Source organism: Brassica oleracea, chromosome C1 (assembly GCF_000695525.1).
Source record: "Brassica oleracea var. oleracea cultivar TO1000 chromosome C1, BOL, whole genome shotgun sequence".
Taxonomy (NCBI): domain Eukaryota; kingdom Viridiplantae; phylum Streptophyta; class Magnoliopsida; order Brassicales; family Brassicaceae; genus Brassica; species Brassica oleracea.
In genome coordinates, this window is record NC_027748.1 from 27904981 (window position 1) to 27922604 (window position 17624).

At 32.4% G+C, this 17624-nt stretch overlaps 1 protein-coding gene across 1 annotated transcript; it reads left to right on the forward strand.

The window, feature by feature from the left end:
* Window positions 1-14457: 14457 nt before the first annotated feature.
* On the forward strand, window positions 14458-15234 carry LOC106336534 (protein FAR1-RELATED SEQUENCE 5-like). The gene has a single exon (XM_013775381.1). It carries the CDS (start codon window positions 14458-14460, stop codon window positions 15232-15234), a length of 777 nt encoding a protein of 258 aa, XP_013630835.1.
* The last annotated feature ends 2390 nt before the right edge of the window (window positions 15235-17624 follow it).

The following is a 17624-nucleotide window of genomic DNA, read 5'->3' on the forward strand; positions in this document are numbered from 1 at the left end:
CCTTCAAGCAGCTGGACATGTGCTTCTCCTTGACTGGACCACCTCCAAGCAGTTCTTGTCTCATTTCTATTGGATGCTTTGGTGGCTGGCTACAAAGCTTGGTTTTATTGGCCAAAATTGTGGCTAAGACACCAAGCTGTCTCCTATTGGTTGGTTTGGGAGACAGAGACACCTCATGCTTGTCATGCACGACCAAAACCCTCCCATGAGATCATTCTCCAGCCTATAAATAGCAGACCACCCCCCTTAGTTTATTCTCCACTTTTAAAAACCCGACCAAAGGCACTCGAGAGAACCCGAGAACACTTGAGATTTAAGATAACGTTTTGGTCTTTAGATTTCCTTTTCTTTTTTTAATTAGCTTTATTTTCCTTTCATATCCTACCCTCCATGTTTCTAGATTTCTAAAGTTCTAGAGTTTTCCCGATAAAAGTTCAGAGTGAAGCCGACCGCGAGATAGAAGCGTTTCCAGTCCGAAACTTTCATCTAAATGTTGAGGTAAGTCTCGGTTATGGGTTATGATTGTTGTGTGTGAGACTAGCGCCTGCGAAACAAGATCATTGGTTGATGCATTGCTAGGTTGAGCGTTTAGATATATAATGATATGATAATGATTGATGTTTGTGAAAGATATTGAGTTATATCGTCGGGCCTCGGATCGAGGGGTATAACACGATTGTGATACATTGATGTTGTGTTGCATATACTTATGTCATTGCATTGTATTATTTGGGCCTCGGCTCAGATAATATAACATGTTTGATCATATCTTAACGGGGAAACCCGTAAATCCACGGACTTGATCTGTGAGGGTCCGACACTCGGGTGGAGTGTCGTGAGAGTCATTGGTGTCCACTCGAGGCCCGTGCCTTGTCTGGGGCCTTACCAAAATTAGTTCCAGGCAGGACGCGAAGACACGTGTGATAGGGATAGCTACCCTCGACCGTGTAGCTGCATGAAGATGCGGCAAGTGTGTTATCCGGGCCATCGGCTTTTTAGACTTTATGTTTAGAGTCAATGGGCGCAAGAAGGGATGTGTTATGGACTTCGTATCGAGATAGGAACCAATGGCGAGAGGCAGTCCTCGATGATCTATAATGATCTAACCAATCGTGAAGAGTGGATGCGTGTTTACGTGATTGCTTAATTTTTGCATTGCATATTTCTTAATATAATTGATCTTTGTTGCTTAATGTTTGATGCATAATGGGGGGATAAATAATTGTTAGGAAACCCGACTCACTGAGCAAAATAGTTGCTCATTAGACTCTTTGTTTTGCAGGTAACCCGTAGTATTCCATTTGGGATCGGAGGAGCACAAAGCTGTTGGTGTAGATAGTCCTGGGCGTTTTTAACTCAACCCGAAGTACCGACCTTAACCCGAACCGGAAAAACCAAAACCGAATCCGAACTGTTTTACAAAAATATCCGAATGGGACTTATGAGCTTACTACTTTGGACTTTGGTTATAACCCGAACCGAACCAAAATCTGAATTAGGATCCGAAGATATCCGAAATTAGTTAAATATGTTAATGTTTTTATATATATTAAGGTGATCTAAATATTTTAGAGTATTCAAAATATTTTTGTAGTTTGTTTTATTTGTTATTTTGAATACTTTTTAGTTAATTTAGATAGTTTAACTAATTTTTAATTAGATTTGTAAATAATTTATATATTTTGAATTTTTTTTGGTCAATTTTCGAGGTTTTGAAAAAATATATTTTTGTACGATTTTAAACATTGGTTAAATCCGATCCGAACCGAATCCGGAAGGAACCAAACCGAACCTGATCCTATAATTAGTAAAAACCGAATGGTACTTATGAACATAACACCGAAAATCCGAAAATCCGAATCACCCGGACCAAATCCGAATCATGCCTAGGTGTAGATTTGCTACCTTTTGCAAACATGCACGTTTTTTTAATATGTAAGATATGGTTTTGAACATCGGCCGAGCATGTATAAAGTTTTGATGTGGTTGAACTTAAAGTATATATGAATAAGAAAAGGTTTGTGAAATGCTTGGATTCCATATGATACTAGTCCTAGTCCGGGACGAACTAACTAACGGTTTCAAACTCGGGTTGCAAAGCCTTAACTTGGAATCGCTAGGAAACCCGTTCTTGGACATATGATCTTGGGATTTCGGATCTGATCTGGGAACCTCGGGTCAAATGTTTGGGCACGTGGTAGTAGTATCTTCGATCTTGTTAGAGTTCTTTAGTTCGTCGTGCATGTTCTTGTTTGATTGGTGCATGGCAAACTAATTAACTTTTACTTATTCTGGATCGGGGGTGTTGCACGCACCGCATTGATGTTTCCATTCACAACCTCAGTTACGTATGGTATATTCTGAGGCTTTGAATGTGTGTATCTGCACCGCACCCATACCGCATTTATTAGTAACAAAAATCTCGACATATACCTATGTATCTATATATTTTTGTTACTATTTAGACCGCACCACAGTTGTTCCGCAGTTATCTCGCATGTTTCATTCAGATCCTGATATGACTTTTCAAGTGGATAATCCATATATATATAATAGACATAAAATAATTCTAAGCAGCTAGGGCCAGGCATTTTATATGTTATTCGTTTCGATTAAATCCAAAAAATCCAGATATCCAGAGGTCTTCGGAGCAAAGATAATACTAAAAATCAATATCCATTAAAAATAAAGTAATCACAAATACGAAAAAATTAGAGATGGATATCTACTATGCTCCATTCTGACTTTAGTACATATAGATGTATATCTATAATTTAGTATAGAGTTTTAAATATATAATTGTATATTGTTATTATTTTAACATATCATTTTATTAATTTAATTATAAAATTACTTATGAAAATATTAAATTAAGAAAAGAGTATAAAATCTTTATAGAAACTACAATTTTTCTCTTAAAAAATCATTTTATAAGAAAAATTTATTAATTTTTACAATTAATGAAACAAAAAAATTCATTATTTTTTTATTTTATTTGATGCAATATAATTTTTAAAAACAAATTTATATAATTTTTCTAGATTTACTTATATTGAACAAGTGGACGAGGCATTCATAAATATCCATAAAATTTTGAAAAGATTCACAAATACTCACAAATTTTCTAGATATCCAGAAAATCGGATATCCATATTTTTTTTTAAGAAAACCAAATAAAAAAAAATCAGATTTTCATTAAGTATAAAACAAATAACAAATACTGAAAATTATGGTTATATTTGCTCTGTGTCCACCCTTACTCTCAGTGCTCTCAAATGGTGTGAAAAAACACTCATTTTTTACTCTGAGTAATTCAACACAAATTTATTTATATACCCCTAATCTGTTTTTTGGTGTGTTCACTAAATACTTCTACTGATACACCCTATTTTATTTATATACCCCTAATCTAATTTGTGTGTGAAATAAATACTTTTATTGATATGTCCCTGAGTGAAGCATTGACTTGTTGTTATTAGAAGAATAGTTGGATGGTTGGTTTTGACTAAGAGTGTCAATTAGGGCTGGCCCAAACCCGCTAAGCCCGTAAATATTTGAGCCCGGTCCGGCCCGAAAATATTTTAGGCTTAGAATTCAAAATCTGGCCCGGTCCTTATAGGGCTATAGGGATTTTCAGGCTTATGTGGGCTTTTCAAAAAATAATTTGTCATTGTCACTTCCATCATTTTAATACCTGTGATTTTTCATAAAAAACTTTTTCATTTAAAAAAAATATATATATAAAGTGAGTTAAAAATTTTTTTTTTATTAAAAATGTTTTATCTTTTCGCATGTTTTAAAAACATATTATAAAAAAAACAAATTTAATAAAATTTAAATAATCAAATATATATTAAAACTAAACATATAAGAGAACAAAATTTATGATAAACGTGGTCAAACGTTTCATACTTTGTATTTTGAAATAAAAAAACATGTTGTACATGAAAGAAGAATGTACATTTGCAAAATTTATATTGTAACACTTGTAATGATGAAACAATAAAGTGCATTAACAACTTTTATATTAATTTGCTTTATTTGAGTTTGGATAAACATATTAAAATAATATGTCAATACTAATAATGGTTTCGATTACAAGAACGATATTATTTAAGCTAAAATATAAATTTCGGGTCTTCGGGTCGGCCCTATCCTAAACGGGCTTAGTCCCAAAATACCTGAAGCCCAAATGGGCTTAGCCCGAAAGGCCCAATTTTTTTTGGGCTTATAAAACTAAGTCAAAACCCGGTAATTTTTAGGGCTGGGCAGGATCGGACTGCGGGCTTGACCCTAACTGACATGTCTAGTTTTGACTTTCAAGTAATATGCTTTCCAGATGTGTTCTTAAGCCATCTCCAACGCAAAGGCAAAAAACATCATTTTAGTGTAATTTTTACACTAAAATTTTTCCAACCAAAATTTAATAACCATATCATTTTAGTGTAGAAGCTACGGTACCACACCAAATTTGGTATTCACAACACTAAACACTTATTACTTACTTTTAATAATAATATATTAGTTAAATAAATATTGGTGGTAACATAAATAGATTGAAATAGAAAATAAATATATAGAATAAATTTATTACACATATATTGAAATATTTTATTTTATTTTATTAGTATTATTATATGTCAAAATAGTAAATATTTATTTAAAAACAAATATATTAGTGTGATATACTTTTGTGCAATCTAATTACATACGAAATTTTATTTATATATAGATTTGATAGTAAAAATCTAAGTTAATAATATATAAAAAAAAAACATTTTGTGTAAAATTTGGTGTTGTGGTTGGAAAATGAAATTTTCTTAGTGATAAAACTACACTGAAATGATGTGGATTTCACACAAAAATTGTGTTATGGGTTGGAGATGCAGCTAATTTTCCTTTGTCTGGCTGCTCAAAATAAATTATCGTTTATGTATACTAGGTGGTTTATTCGCGAATTCGCGGATATAAATATTGTATAAAAAATATATATATATCATACATACAATACTTTAAATTTGGAATAATAATTTGAAAAAAAATTCATATTGTATTTTTGGAACGTGAGATTTAGTGATAATTAAATTATATTAATCTAAGTTGCTAAAAATATTTATTTTACATGATCTTGATTAAATGGTTAACAAATTCATGATTAGGTGAACCAAAAAAAATTATTTTAAAACATTTTATAATCATGGCATTATCTTATATATCACTTCTTTTAACTTTGATGCAAAGTAATTCTCAATTGAAAAGTTTTCATAAGTTTGATAAAATAACTGATAACTATTTAGTTATAAAAAATAATAGTGGAATTACAGACGTAATTATCATATTAACTTCTCCAACACATATTATACATCATCTTTGTACTTCTCTTTTTCATTCTCTTCTTATCTCTCACATTATCATTTCTTTCTTTTGCCAAACATCTCTATGTACTGCTCTAAATAATAACACAAACAATACAATCAAAATTAAAAATCATCGACCAATCAAATTATAACAATTTCTTAATTTTTCACCAGTGATCGACAGATAAGCAAAAATCACTTAATTGACTTCTCATTTAATATATACTAGAGCCGGACCCGCCTGACCGGACGGGTGTTTTCTTTTGTTTACTTAATGTAATTAATTTTTTTTGCACCATTATATAAGCTAGAAAAATTATAATAAAATGATGACAAAAATACTGCACATAATAAAAATATTTCTGTAACATAATTTCCCTAATAGTTGTTGCTTTTAAAAAAAAAAAAAAAGCAAACGTGCATTTGATTACACTATGACAACAATATTGAGTCAATTCATAAATATATGTGAGCTAAAATTTTGAAAAAAATGAAAAACCCAACTTAGATAAGGTAATTTAAGTTGAGCCATATTTGTATTGATCTAATTAAAAATTTTAAAATATCTGTTCAAATGGCCCAACTAATCCAAATCCTTTTTTTTTTACATGGAGAAGACCGTTCGTATTATGAAAAAAAAAATAGAAAAGGAAATCTAAAAAAAACATCCCGATCTCCATCTTTCTCTGTGAGAAAAGCGATTACAATGGAGACACTCAGATAATGCCGAAATAAATGAAAAAAATATTTTGTTGATTCTGTTTTAACGTTAAAAGTCCATAATATAGGATAGACTAAGATTTTGTTAGTGTTAGTTTGAATTTTGGGTGCCATCATACATTCAGTTTTCTTTAAATACTTAGTGGTTATGATTTGAAAAAGGAAATGATAAGATCTCGTGCTTGTTTTACAAGTGTAGGCGTAAAAATGAAACAATTTTGTGCTTATCTACTTTATAATAGGCGTAAATGTTATTAGTTATAGGGAAATTATAATATACTGAATTCTAAATTGATGATTGTGTTTATGATATTTTGATTTGTACCAAATAAATAGGGAAATTTGCAGATTTGCTGGATTTTGTTGTTCGTTTTGAATTTAAATGTATTCTGTTTTTATTTGTTGTGAAATTGGATTTATAAACTAATTATAATTATATCTTTGTTTTTAGGTTGGGATGTCTTTATAAATTGCATATATAAAATCATGAGACGTTAGATGGTGGTGAATTTGTTTAAAAAAATTAAATAATTTGTTTTCAAACAGACGTTATGATTGTGCTTATTTTTTTATATTGCAGGGGAACTATGGTGGTAAAGGAAAACATGGTGTAGTTGAATTAACAAAATCGATGTGGTCGTTCAAAAAAAAAACAAAATCGATGTCTAAGGCTTTTCTTCGTTTTTTAATATAATGGTCGCTCAAAAAAAAAACAAATCGATGTGGTTTCTTTATTTGTAGGTCGTGGAGTTATTTTAGGAAATGTGGAAAAGACAAACTATTTTATGGTGAAACTAATTAAATTCCCAGTGGCATATGACTGTAAATAAAATAGAAAATTAAAGGTTATTTTATAAGTGTACTTCTGTTTTAATAAAGTAGATGAAGATATTTTTTTATTTTTTTAATAATGTTTTATAAAGCATGTGTATACTTTATAAGATTTTATAGTTATTATATAATTGTATAAGAATATAGTTTGTTGTTTAAAATATAAAATTATTATATTTAGTTTCATACAAAAAAGTTTCGTTTATTATATTTTATAGTTTATAAATATTAAAATAATTGATAAAACATTATTAGTCTTCTATAGTTTTGAGATTTAGTTACCATAAGTTATTATCTATCTATATATATATATAAAATAATATTTTCTTCCTCATGGTGAAGACACCTAGGATGCCAAGTCACAAAGTCGACTCTTGTGAACTAAGTTTCATTTAATCTGCACCATCATGGACTTTGGTTGGGTATATACGTGTTTAGGCTGTAAATCAGATTTTTCTCTCTCTTAAGTATTACACGTCATCAAAACCCACAACAAACTTTGGCACCGTTGCAGAGGTTGATGACATTCAAAGATCGTCATTAAAGCTTTAATTAACACATCCACTCTCCAGGCAATCTCTCACACAATACTCCTATTTTCTTCTATGAGCGAATCTAAAGCTATAAATATGTTAGTTTGTCTGCGTAAAATTCATTTGTTATCATTCTACGTTTAGAGATTCATCGATCATAATCATCATCATATACAAAGATCCATGTCTCTTTGCAATATTAACCTCCATTTAAAGAGGTTTTCTCTTGGAAAATACTTTAATCTCTCTGCCGTCGACTCAAATTAGAAGCCAAAGTGTTTGTGCTCTCCGCGATGCACCTTGGATCATTCCGCTGCGGTTTTCACCGCGGATTAGAAAACGAGAGTGTCAGAATCCTAGCTCGTCAAACAAGTGTACTAACACGAGGAAGAGTATTTCGGGGTTAATTCTAGGAAAATTGGTTTTGGTGAATTCGCTATAACTGTTTAAGTTACTTGACGGAGAGTATTGTTAATTTAAACCGCCGTCTTTCCATATGTGCGCCGTCATGAGTTCCGGCCAATCTACGTAATGCATAATCACGTTAGAATAAATAGGAATCTAGGTTTCTCGAAATTGGCTTTTTTGTTTCTTGCGTTTAGGAATTATATTTTGGTTATGTGTATGTACATCATGATGTCATCAGCAGGACCCGTATTCTCACTTTGTTGTCTTAATATTCCATTGTATATAAACTAATTTATAAGAAACTGTTGATCTTTTAAACGTTCTCAACTCTATATTTTTCACTTTTGGTATGTCTGACTAAAACTTTTCATTCGATGTTTATACAATGATAGATACTCAGATACAGCAAGTACATGTGTTATTAATGGTTTCTTTCTAATATTGATGATGATGCAACTTATGTTGAACACCCCTTATACATAGAAAACTGAAAAGAAAAGAAGATACTGAGAATCACATATTGTGTTCTTTTTTTATCTCAAATTTCAACAAAGCTAACGATCCCAAAAAAAAAAAGAACAATCTTTTTTTTTTTGGGATCGTTAGCTTTGTTGAAATTTGAGATCAATATAGTAGCAACTATAGAGAATCTTTTATTTTCGTACATGACAAGCTACTAAGAACAAAAATATATTCATAATAACAATAGATATTATAACATATGAATATGGGTTAACCCTCTCTGCTTATGTGAACCTCATCAAAATAAGTTGTCTAAAAATTTGACACTATAATTTTTAAAAATGTATTAAACACTCTATATTCCTTATCATCTTATTCTATTAACTAAAATTATTAATAAAATGTTTAATAACCCAAAAGTTCTTTTTAATCAATAGTTTAATTACAATCTAACAAAAAAATTCATCAATGTAAAATTATTTTAGCACGCAATATTAGAAAAAATCTAAAGTACATACACTTCAAAAGAAGAATAAGAATAAGTTTGTAGTGATATTGTGTCTTCAAGTTTTATCAAAAGCAAATAAAAAGCGTAAAGCTTATGAAATGATTCCACCATTTTATCACGAAGCTCAAGATTAGAAAATTAAAAAATAAAGAAAAAATGTAACGAAATATTAATACATAATAGATTAAAAAATAGTTTCTACGAAAATAACACCACAATAAAAAAAATTAATAGATAATCAAAAGTCAAAAATAATTGTTAGGAAAAATAGAATAAAATACAGAAATAAAAAAATAATATAAAAACAAAAATAAATATTTTTTTATATAAAAGAGATATGTTATGTTATTCTAACTAAATAAATATAGAATGTTTTTAAAATATTTATGTCAAGAATTCTAAAAAAAACTATAAACATAGATCCACAACTGTGTAAAAATACAAATATATAGTTGTATAGTCGAATAAGAGACACACGATATAAAATAATATAAGAGAATGAATAAAACTAGATAACTTCAAATTAAACAAATAAATCAACAATTCTACACCATTAAAATAAAAACATAATAAAATTTCAAATAAACAATCTTATTAATCGTAAGGAAATATTTAGTTAATTGTAATGAGAATGAAACTGAATAAAGAATAACAATCAATAAAATAATGATTCATACTAATATAGAACAAAACATTTTAAAATAAAAACAAATATTAAACAAAAATCAAAAATATTACTCTAACTATTTAAATTATTTTCAAATTATCATCCTGCTCGTAGGGCGGGCCAGCCCTAGTTTTTTTAATATTCTTTAGATTATTTGAAAAATGATATCAATTGGTTCTAGACTTACCTTTAATTTTTAGATCTAATTTAAATAAATCAAAAATAAAAATCATCGACCAATCAAATTATAACAATTTCTTAAGACTTCACCAATGATCGACACATAAAAAAAATTCACTTAAGTGACTTCTCATTTAATATATAGAAGGATCTTTGAGAGATCATAGATGCAGCCAATACAACAAAACTTTAGATATTCAATTCTAAAACACTGGTTCGATCTGACAACCCTAGCATATATTCAATATATATAAGAAAATGTATATTTATTCATACATATTGGTTCAATCTTACAACCCTAGCATCTATCCAAGATGTACATATATAGTTTCAATTAGTTATTTTCTATGCTTTTTTGTTGACCCAGGGGCAGGCCAAGACCCAACTGACTAATCTTTGGAGACCAGTCCACCGGCACCAAATAGATTAGGTTGCTCGAAAGGGAGTTAGACATCTATGTCATGTCAACACATATGAGTAATCTGAGTGTGAGGTTTCGAATCCGGATCCTTTAAGGACTTTCCGATCCGCCTTCGCCACCCGGCCACATCCGCGTAGTTTGTTACTTCAATGTTTGCTAAGAATATTATGTGGATGTTTGATTTTTTCTATCTCAACACCTTTCAGTCCATGCAATTGTGCTAATTCTTGTTGCAGTTTATATAGCTCTTGATTGTGCTAGCTAGCATATAAGACACAACTTCAAAATATTTAGTTTATTCTGTCTTCTCGAACCCCATTCATTTAAATCACTAGACGAAAACAACACCACAACTAGATCCAATATTATACCAAGCAAAGGCTCTTCAATACTAAAAAATCATTCATAACTAAAATGTTCCTATATAATTTTTAGATCATCACAAGTTAATTAAAACAGAGCCAAAAAGGATTCAGAAAAACATGGAAAATAAACACGTCTTACAAACAAAATTACCATAGATACGTATTCCCAACTTATCCATTAAAATGGATATTTTTATGTTGTTCTTGGGAATCCTTCCAATATTTATCCTACACTTTTTATTTATTACGTTCTACTTTATTTGTTTGTCTAGAACTTATGCTCCGAATAGAAAAAAAAAGGATCAGACGATGCTCATCTAGTGAATTAAGCAGATCAAGTGAAATAAGTGTGGATCGAACGGATCCAGTCATACAAGAGTGGATCAAGTGGATCTAATAGTTTAAAATATATGTATGAAGGATGAAAGTGTATAAAATGTGGTTCAAAACACTGTACCAACTTAAAATAATTTATATAAGATTTAAGTTAGGATTATTTTGTATTAACTTTTCATAAAATAAATTAACTAATAAAAAAATATGTATATAAACAGCATATTAAAATTACACATTCAAATACAACTGGATTTTTAATTAGTTTTTTTTAAATATAACTTAATTGTATAAATAATACTTCAGTTTTTATTTTTGAAAATATATAAACCGTATTATTATAATATATAGTAACTAAACAATGCATTTTGTATTAGAACATCTAAAACTTAGCTATACATGTACCAATCATATTACATGTATGTGATAAGCTAAGTAAAAGATTTTTTTTTTAAATTATACAAACAAAAAAGTAAATTTTAATTTATAACATTATTTTAATTTAAAATTTAAGTTGTGGCGGTTCAGAGATGTCATTTATGGTTTCCCCAATGCTGTTCCGGCGGTTTCTCTCTCATTTGTTTATCCCTCTTATAGCTCTTCGCTTCAATTTGCCGATGAGGCTTTGTTGACCGGTGTCGTCAGTGTATGCTCTATGTTTCTCAGTTTTCAAGTTGGTTCCAACAGATAGACGTCATATAATTGTTCATTTCTTTGGTTCTCAAAACAGCGTTTGGTGAGGCGTGTGTGGTTTCAGTTTGTCATATGTCTTCATTAGCCCTAAGTGAATCCAAACGGAGAAGCAAAATTTCCATGTGCCATGAACGTCACTTGATACTCATGGTAATGTTGGTAGCAGTTGCTGTCTCAAACCCGGTTTTCTGCACCCCACCATTGGTGTTTTTTGTCGTCGTTAATTTTGTCAATGTGCAGATTTTTGACGGTAAAGTAGACTTTGTACAACATGCTTTTGGATGCTTTTTTTTTGGGTAAGCATCTTCAGACTTCTGTGCTCTATTTTCGCATGGCGCTTAAGTGATAATGGAAGTTACAATTCTTGATGAGCCCGTTGGAAGCCAACTACTCCGGTGACGACATGGGAAAATCCCAGCATCTGAGTAAACAAGGAGAATCTCTTTTTTCGTGGTTTTTCGTTGAAAGTAGAGAACAGTAATCGATTCTCAAGGAAATAGGATTTGGTCTACTAGAATGCGTCAAAGACATGAGTTGAGGGAAATTAGATTAGAAAATTTATGGATTTGAGTGCTTTTGTTCGAGTCAGGCTTGTAATTGAAACTTTATTCCCGATTTCGGATTGGGTTTAAAATGTTTGCTTAAATTTTTTTTAGGAAAGATCATGTGTTTAATAGTGTAGAAAACAAAGAACCGGAGTATTTTGCACTCTGGTAAAAGATATGAGTTGCAGCATAAATACCAAAAAAAAAATGTGTAGGCCAATTTATCAAATGGAAGATTGATATTCTGGTACTGGGCTTCGTGGTTGTGAAGGCCCAAATAAATATGGTAAAACGAGTGCATAGCATATCTCTACGATATCTCTCCAGTCGCGCTTTCGACCGTCCGCAGCCGAGAAAAGTAATAGATAAGTGAGAATTGTAAGTTTGTAACATACACTGTATAATTATATACATGGAAAGTAATATATATTGACCCACTTGGAAATTTTGTATTCTCGTTATAACACTTCTTTTCTAACTATCCTATCATATTTTCATTCTCTTTATTACCCTCAACTATTATTTATTATCTATTTCTCGCGAATCTCACGCCTTATTTCTAATTTTAAAAATAAAAAGCAGATCCCTCATCCCACATAAAGTCCATAATTAATTGGACACCTAACATGCGACCTCACACCCCATTTACCTCTCTCCTTCCCACAGCTGTTCATCTGTTCTTTTTTCAGATCTTGCTCTTTTTTTTCCAACAACCTGCGAATGCTTCTTCCCCTTCAAGCTCCATTGGCGTTTTTTGAAGGTTTTTTTGACGAAAATTGGTACGATTTTTTCATGAAATTTTCATACTAATATACTACTTATGTTCTATGTGTTATGAGTAACGAAAAAAATAAAAACTTAGCTATAAAAATCGTGAAAGTTTTCAAAGAAAAATGAAAATAAAATTTGAAGAAGGTTCTCTTTTTTAAACAAGATTTTGATAGGAAAAAAACATAAAAATGGTGTTAGACGATAATGTGGGTTTTGTAACACGTTATTTTTTGATTAAACAGACTTAAACCGATGAAAGATTAAAGTTTTAGGTATATTGATATGAAAATGATGTTTGAGGACTATTTTGTATATTTCTGCTAATTTTTCACTGTTTTAAAGCAAAATAATACATTACAATATTGGTAGACGATATTGTGGGTTGTATAATACCCCCTTGGTCAGTTAAAATGGTTAAATCAACAGAAATGAAAATTTATAGAAACTACTGGAATTACTAGTACTACTAAGCTAAAACGTGTATTACTTGTATTACTAAATCGAGTATGTACCAAAGATCTTGGACGACTTAGATTCTTTAAACGGTTAACTAATCGTAATTTTTGTTTCAGGTAATCTATGGCCTCTCCTATTACAATCATATGTTTTGATTACGGAGGAAGTTACATCAAAGATGGGGGTGAGAGAAGATGGATCTCGGGAGAAGATGAAATTCACACTCTAGTGATGAAGACAGCTGTGGAAGAGATTACGTATTCTGAATTGGTTGAGAGTATATGCAGAAAGATTAAGGCAAATGGAGATGGGATGGTGAAGATTAGTTACTTTCCAATGGTATTGTATTCGAACAAGCCATCATATATTTGGTGTGATGAAGACGTTTTGGGTTATCTCATGCAAGTAAATCATGATAAATGTAGAAGTGTTTTACATGTGGAGATCAGCAGCGACATGGATGATACATATGGTGGTATGTCACTTTCAGGAGATGATGATGAAATTGATGATAGTTATGTTGGTCTTTCTGATGGAGATGATGATGAAACTGATGATGGCTATGTTGGTCTTTCTGATGGGACCAAGGAAGATGGAACTGAGCAAGATGGAAATGATCAGGATCATGAGATGGATGGCGTGGTCGCGCTTTACACAGCCAAAAAACATGAAGACATTGAGATGCATGAGAATTTAGAGCATGGGTATGAAGGAACAGAAGTAAGAGTGGAGTTGAAGCTGCAAGAGCAGGAGTTGAAGCCACGACAGCAGTAGAAGAAGAATGGGATGATGGTCTCGATTTGGTTAAGGGTCAAGAATTCAGAACTATGGTAGCCATGCAAGTTCTAGTTCAGAGGGGTGCACATAAGAATGGTTTTGAGTATGAAACATTTAAGTCCGATACTGTGAGATTGTGGCAAAATGTCGAGGAGCCAAAGAAGGTTGCAAGTGGTATTTGCGTGTAGCAAAGCTTAAGAATTCAGATCTTTGGACGGTTAGAACTTACAACAAGTCTCATACATGCTCAGTAGTAACTATAAGTACCCTTAGAAATAGAAGGAGATGCACACCACAGGTTGTCGCATCTGTTTTGAGTGAAGAATATCCCGGTAGATATGACACACCAACACCAAATGATCTGATCAGTGTGGTTACCCACAAGGTTGGTGTTGATGTGTCATATGCCACAGCATGGAGAGGAAAAAGGATGGCTGCTAATGAAGTCCGAGGTACTCCAAAAGAGAGTTTTTCTATGATACACTCCTATATGTACATGCTTAAGTTGAAGAATCTTGACTCAGTAAGTTATGTTGAAGTGGATGCGGCGAAAAGATTTAAGTATCTATTTTTCGCATTTGGAGCTTCCATAGAAGGGTTCGCAGCGATGAGGAAAGTTATCATTGTGGATGGAACACATCTTAAGCATGTTTATGGTGGAGTTCTGCTTGTTGCGACGGCTCAAGATCATGATCGTCACCACTACCCTATCGCATTTGGTGTAGTTGATGGTGAGAAAGACGAAAGTTGGACGTGGTTTATGAATAAGTTGAGGTCAGTGATATCAGATGAAGGTGAATTGGTATTTCTTTCGGATGGAAATGGAAGCTTGATCAAGTCAATATGTGAGGTGTTCCCAATGGCTGCACATGGGTATTGTATCTGGAATTTGTCTCAAAATGTCAAAGGACATGTTTTCAACAACAGAGATGCTTGCGCAAGCAAGTTTACAGAGTGTGCACATGCTTATACAGTGGCTGAGTTCGATGATCTCTATGATGCCTTTTCCAGAAGGTATCCTTCTGCTGCGGCGTATCTGGAGAAAAGTGTTGAAGTGAGAAAATGGGCAAGATGTTACTTTGAAGGAGACAGATACAATGTTAACACAACTAATGCAGCAGAATCCATTAATGGTGTTCTTCGGGAAGCGAGGAAATTCTTCATGCTACCGATGATTGATGTTATCATCAAGAAAATGACTGAATAGTTTAACAAACATAGGAATAAGGCAGCTGAAATACCAGTCACAAAGAAGCTTGTGCCAACAGTGGAAAAGGAGTTGTCAAAAAGATGTTTGGAAGCGAGGTGTTTAGATGTTGTTGAGATAAAAAGCTTCCACCTTGAGTACAATGTCAATGGTAGTGACGGAAATATTTATACGGTTGATTTGGCAAGAAAAAAGTGCACCTGCATGTGTTTTGATATAGACAAAATCCCATGTGTTCATGCTGCTGCTGCTGCCAAGTTCTTGAGCGTAGAAATTGATCTTCATCTACAAGAGTTTTGTTCGAAATACTATTTGGTGGAGTTGTGGGCATTGGCATACTGTAGGACGATTTATCCAGTTCCTCATATGTCTGAATGGGTCATACCTGATGAGATTCGAGCACTTAAAGTTCTTCCCCCGGTATACGAAAAAAAGAAAGGACCCACTCAAAAGCAAAGGTTTCCATCAGCCGGAGAATCTCGTGGACGAAGAAGAGGACGCGAAAGGGGAAGAGGCAAGGAGAGGCGGACGTTTGTATGAGTTTTGAATGTGGAAGTACTTATGCCACCACTGAGTAACATAGAACTCTTGTACTAGGTAACGCTGCACTACTCGGTACTATCGGAACTACTATGTGTAATATGGACTACTAGGTACTACTATGGACTACTATGTGAAATATGGACTAGTAGGTACTACTATGAACTACTATGTGTAATATGGACAACTAGGTACTACTATGGACTACCTAGGACTACCTTGAACTACCTTGAATTACTATGTAGTATGCATGTTTCTAAGAACCTTTGTTCTCGTCTTATTATTTATTTTTAGAAAACATATCTCATATATTGCGAGATTATATGGTCATATTTGTGTTTATTTGCCAAATTAGATATAGAATACTTTTAAATTCTGAAATTAGTTGAAAACCTCTCATTTCTATAGAAAATATCATTCTACTTCTATACTAATGTCTTGATGGGAAAGCCATAATGGGATGAAATTCAGAAAATACACATTTTCTGAAAATTTTCTGAAAAAAATTTCTGCCAATGTGTTATATATAATCTAAAATTGTTTAAATACATTTGTATTACTAATAAATTTAATTTCTTGAGGTTGTATTACTAAAAAATGTTCTAATTTACAAAAATATTACTATGAGGAATGAAATATTACTATTCCTTAAGTACTACTAAGAGTAAGATAAATATTAATTTAATATTTAAACATGTTTGTTTAATATTATATTTTACACGTTTTAGACATGTGCCATTTTTTATTTTTTCTTATATTTTACACGTTTTAGGCATGTGTCATTTAATATTATATATCATGTTATATTTTTTCTTTTTCTTAAAGTGTGGACAATGTTTTTGTCTTAGTAATACATAATAAAGCTAGTAGTACAAATGTGTTTTCTTAAGACTTAGATTGTCTTGTCCTCAATTGGGTCAAACCTGTTGCAAGACAATCACACAACACAAAGCATCCTACATAAGAGATAGCATTCAAGTTTTACAGACCAACAAGCAACAAACATAACATCTTACATAAATTCACAACAAAGCCGAGATAAATACTAAACACCCAAAATATTTTAAGCTTCTTGTCTTCTAAGCCTTTGTTCTATGCTTCTTCTTGCGCCCTTCAATCTCATCAGTGTTAGCTTCAGTGAAAGGAGTGGAAACCCACTGTGAACGTGAACGTATCCTTTTTGTTTGTTCTGGCGTTGTGAACTTCTTTGGTTGAGTAGCCTTTCTCGGTCTACCCCTCGGCTTAGGAGCCTTCTTAGGAGCCTGCTTAGGAGCCTGCTTCCTCAACGCCATTTGCTTTAGCCTATGCTTGACCCCAGTTCCATAAGGCTTGGCTGCTCCCTTGTCAGCTTCCTTCGTTTCACAACTACTGCCTTCGTAGACAACCATGTACCATTCTTGCTTTTCTTCCTCAGTATATTTTTCAGTCTCTTTCTCGGGTTCTTCCACCTCATCCTCCACCATTTCTTCAGCCTCTTCCTCAGGTTCTTCCACTTCTTTCTCCACCATTTTTCCAGCCTCTTCCTCAGGTTCTTCCACCTCTTCCTCCACCATTTTTTCAGCCTTTTCGAACAACTTCTCTGGTGTTGTAAGGACTTGTCTCCTCGCGGCTGCTGCCTTAGTCCTACCACGTGGTGGTGTAGGAATTTTCTCAGTTTCAACTTCAACCCGAGCCTCTGTTTCAACCTCTTCTTCAATCTCATTGGTTTCATTCATCTCAACCTCATCTTGAACCTCAACCCGAGCCTCTGTTTCAACCTCTTTTTCTTTGTCTTCTTCAGCTTCTGCTTCAGGTTCAGGTTCTTTCTCTTCCTCAGAATCTCTATCGTCCTTCTGAGCCTCTTCTTCACT

Coding starts and splice junctions, on each gene's coding strand:
- LOC106336534 (XM_013775381.1), top strand. CDS start 14,458: ATGGCTGCTAATGAAGTCCGAGGTACTCCAAAAGAGAGTTTTTCTATG.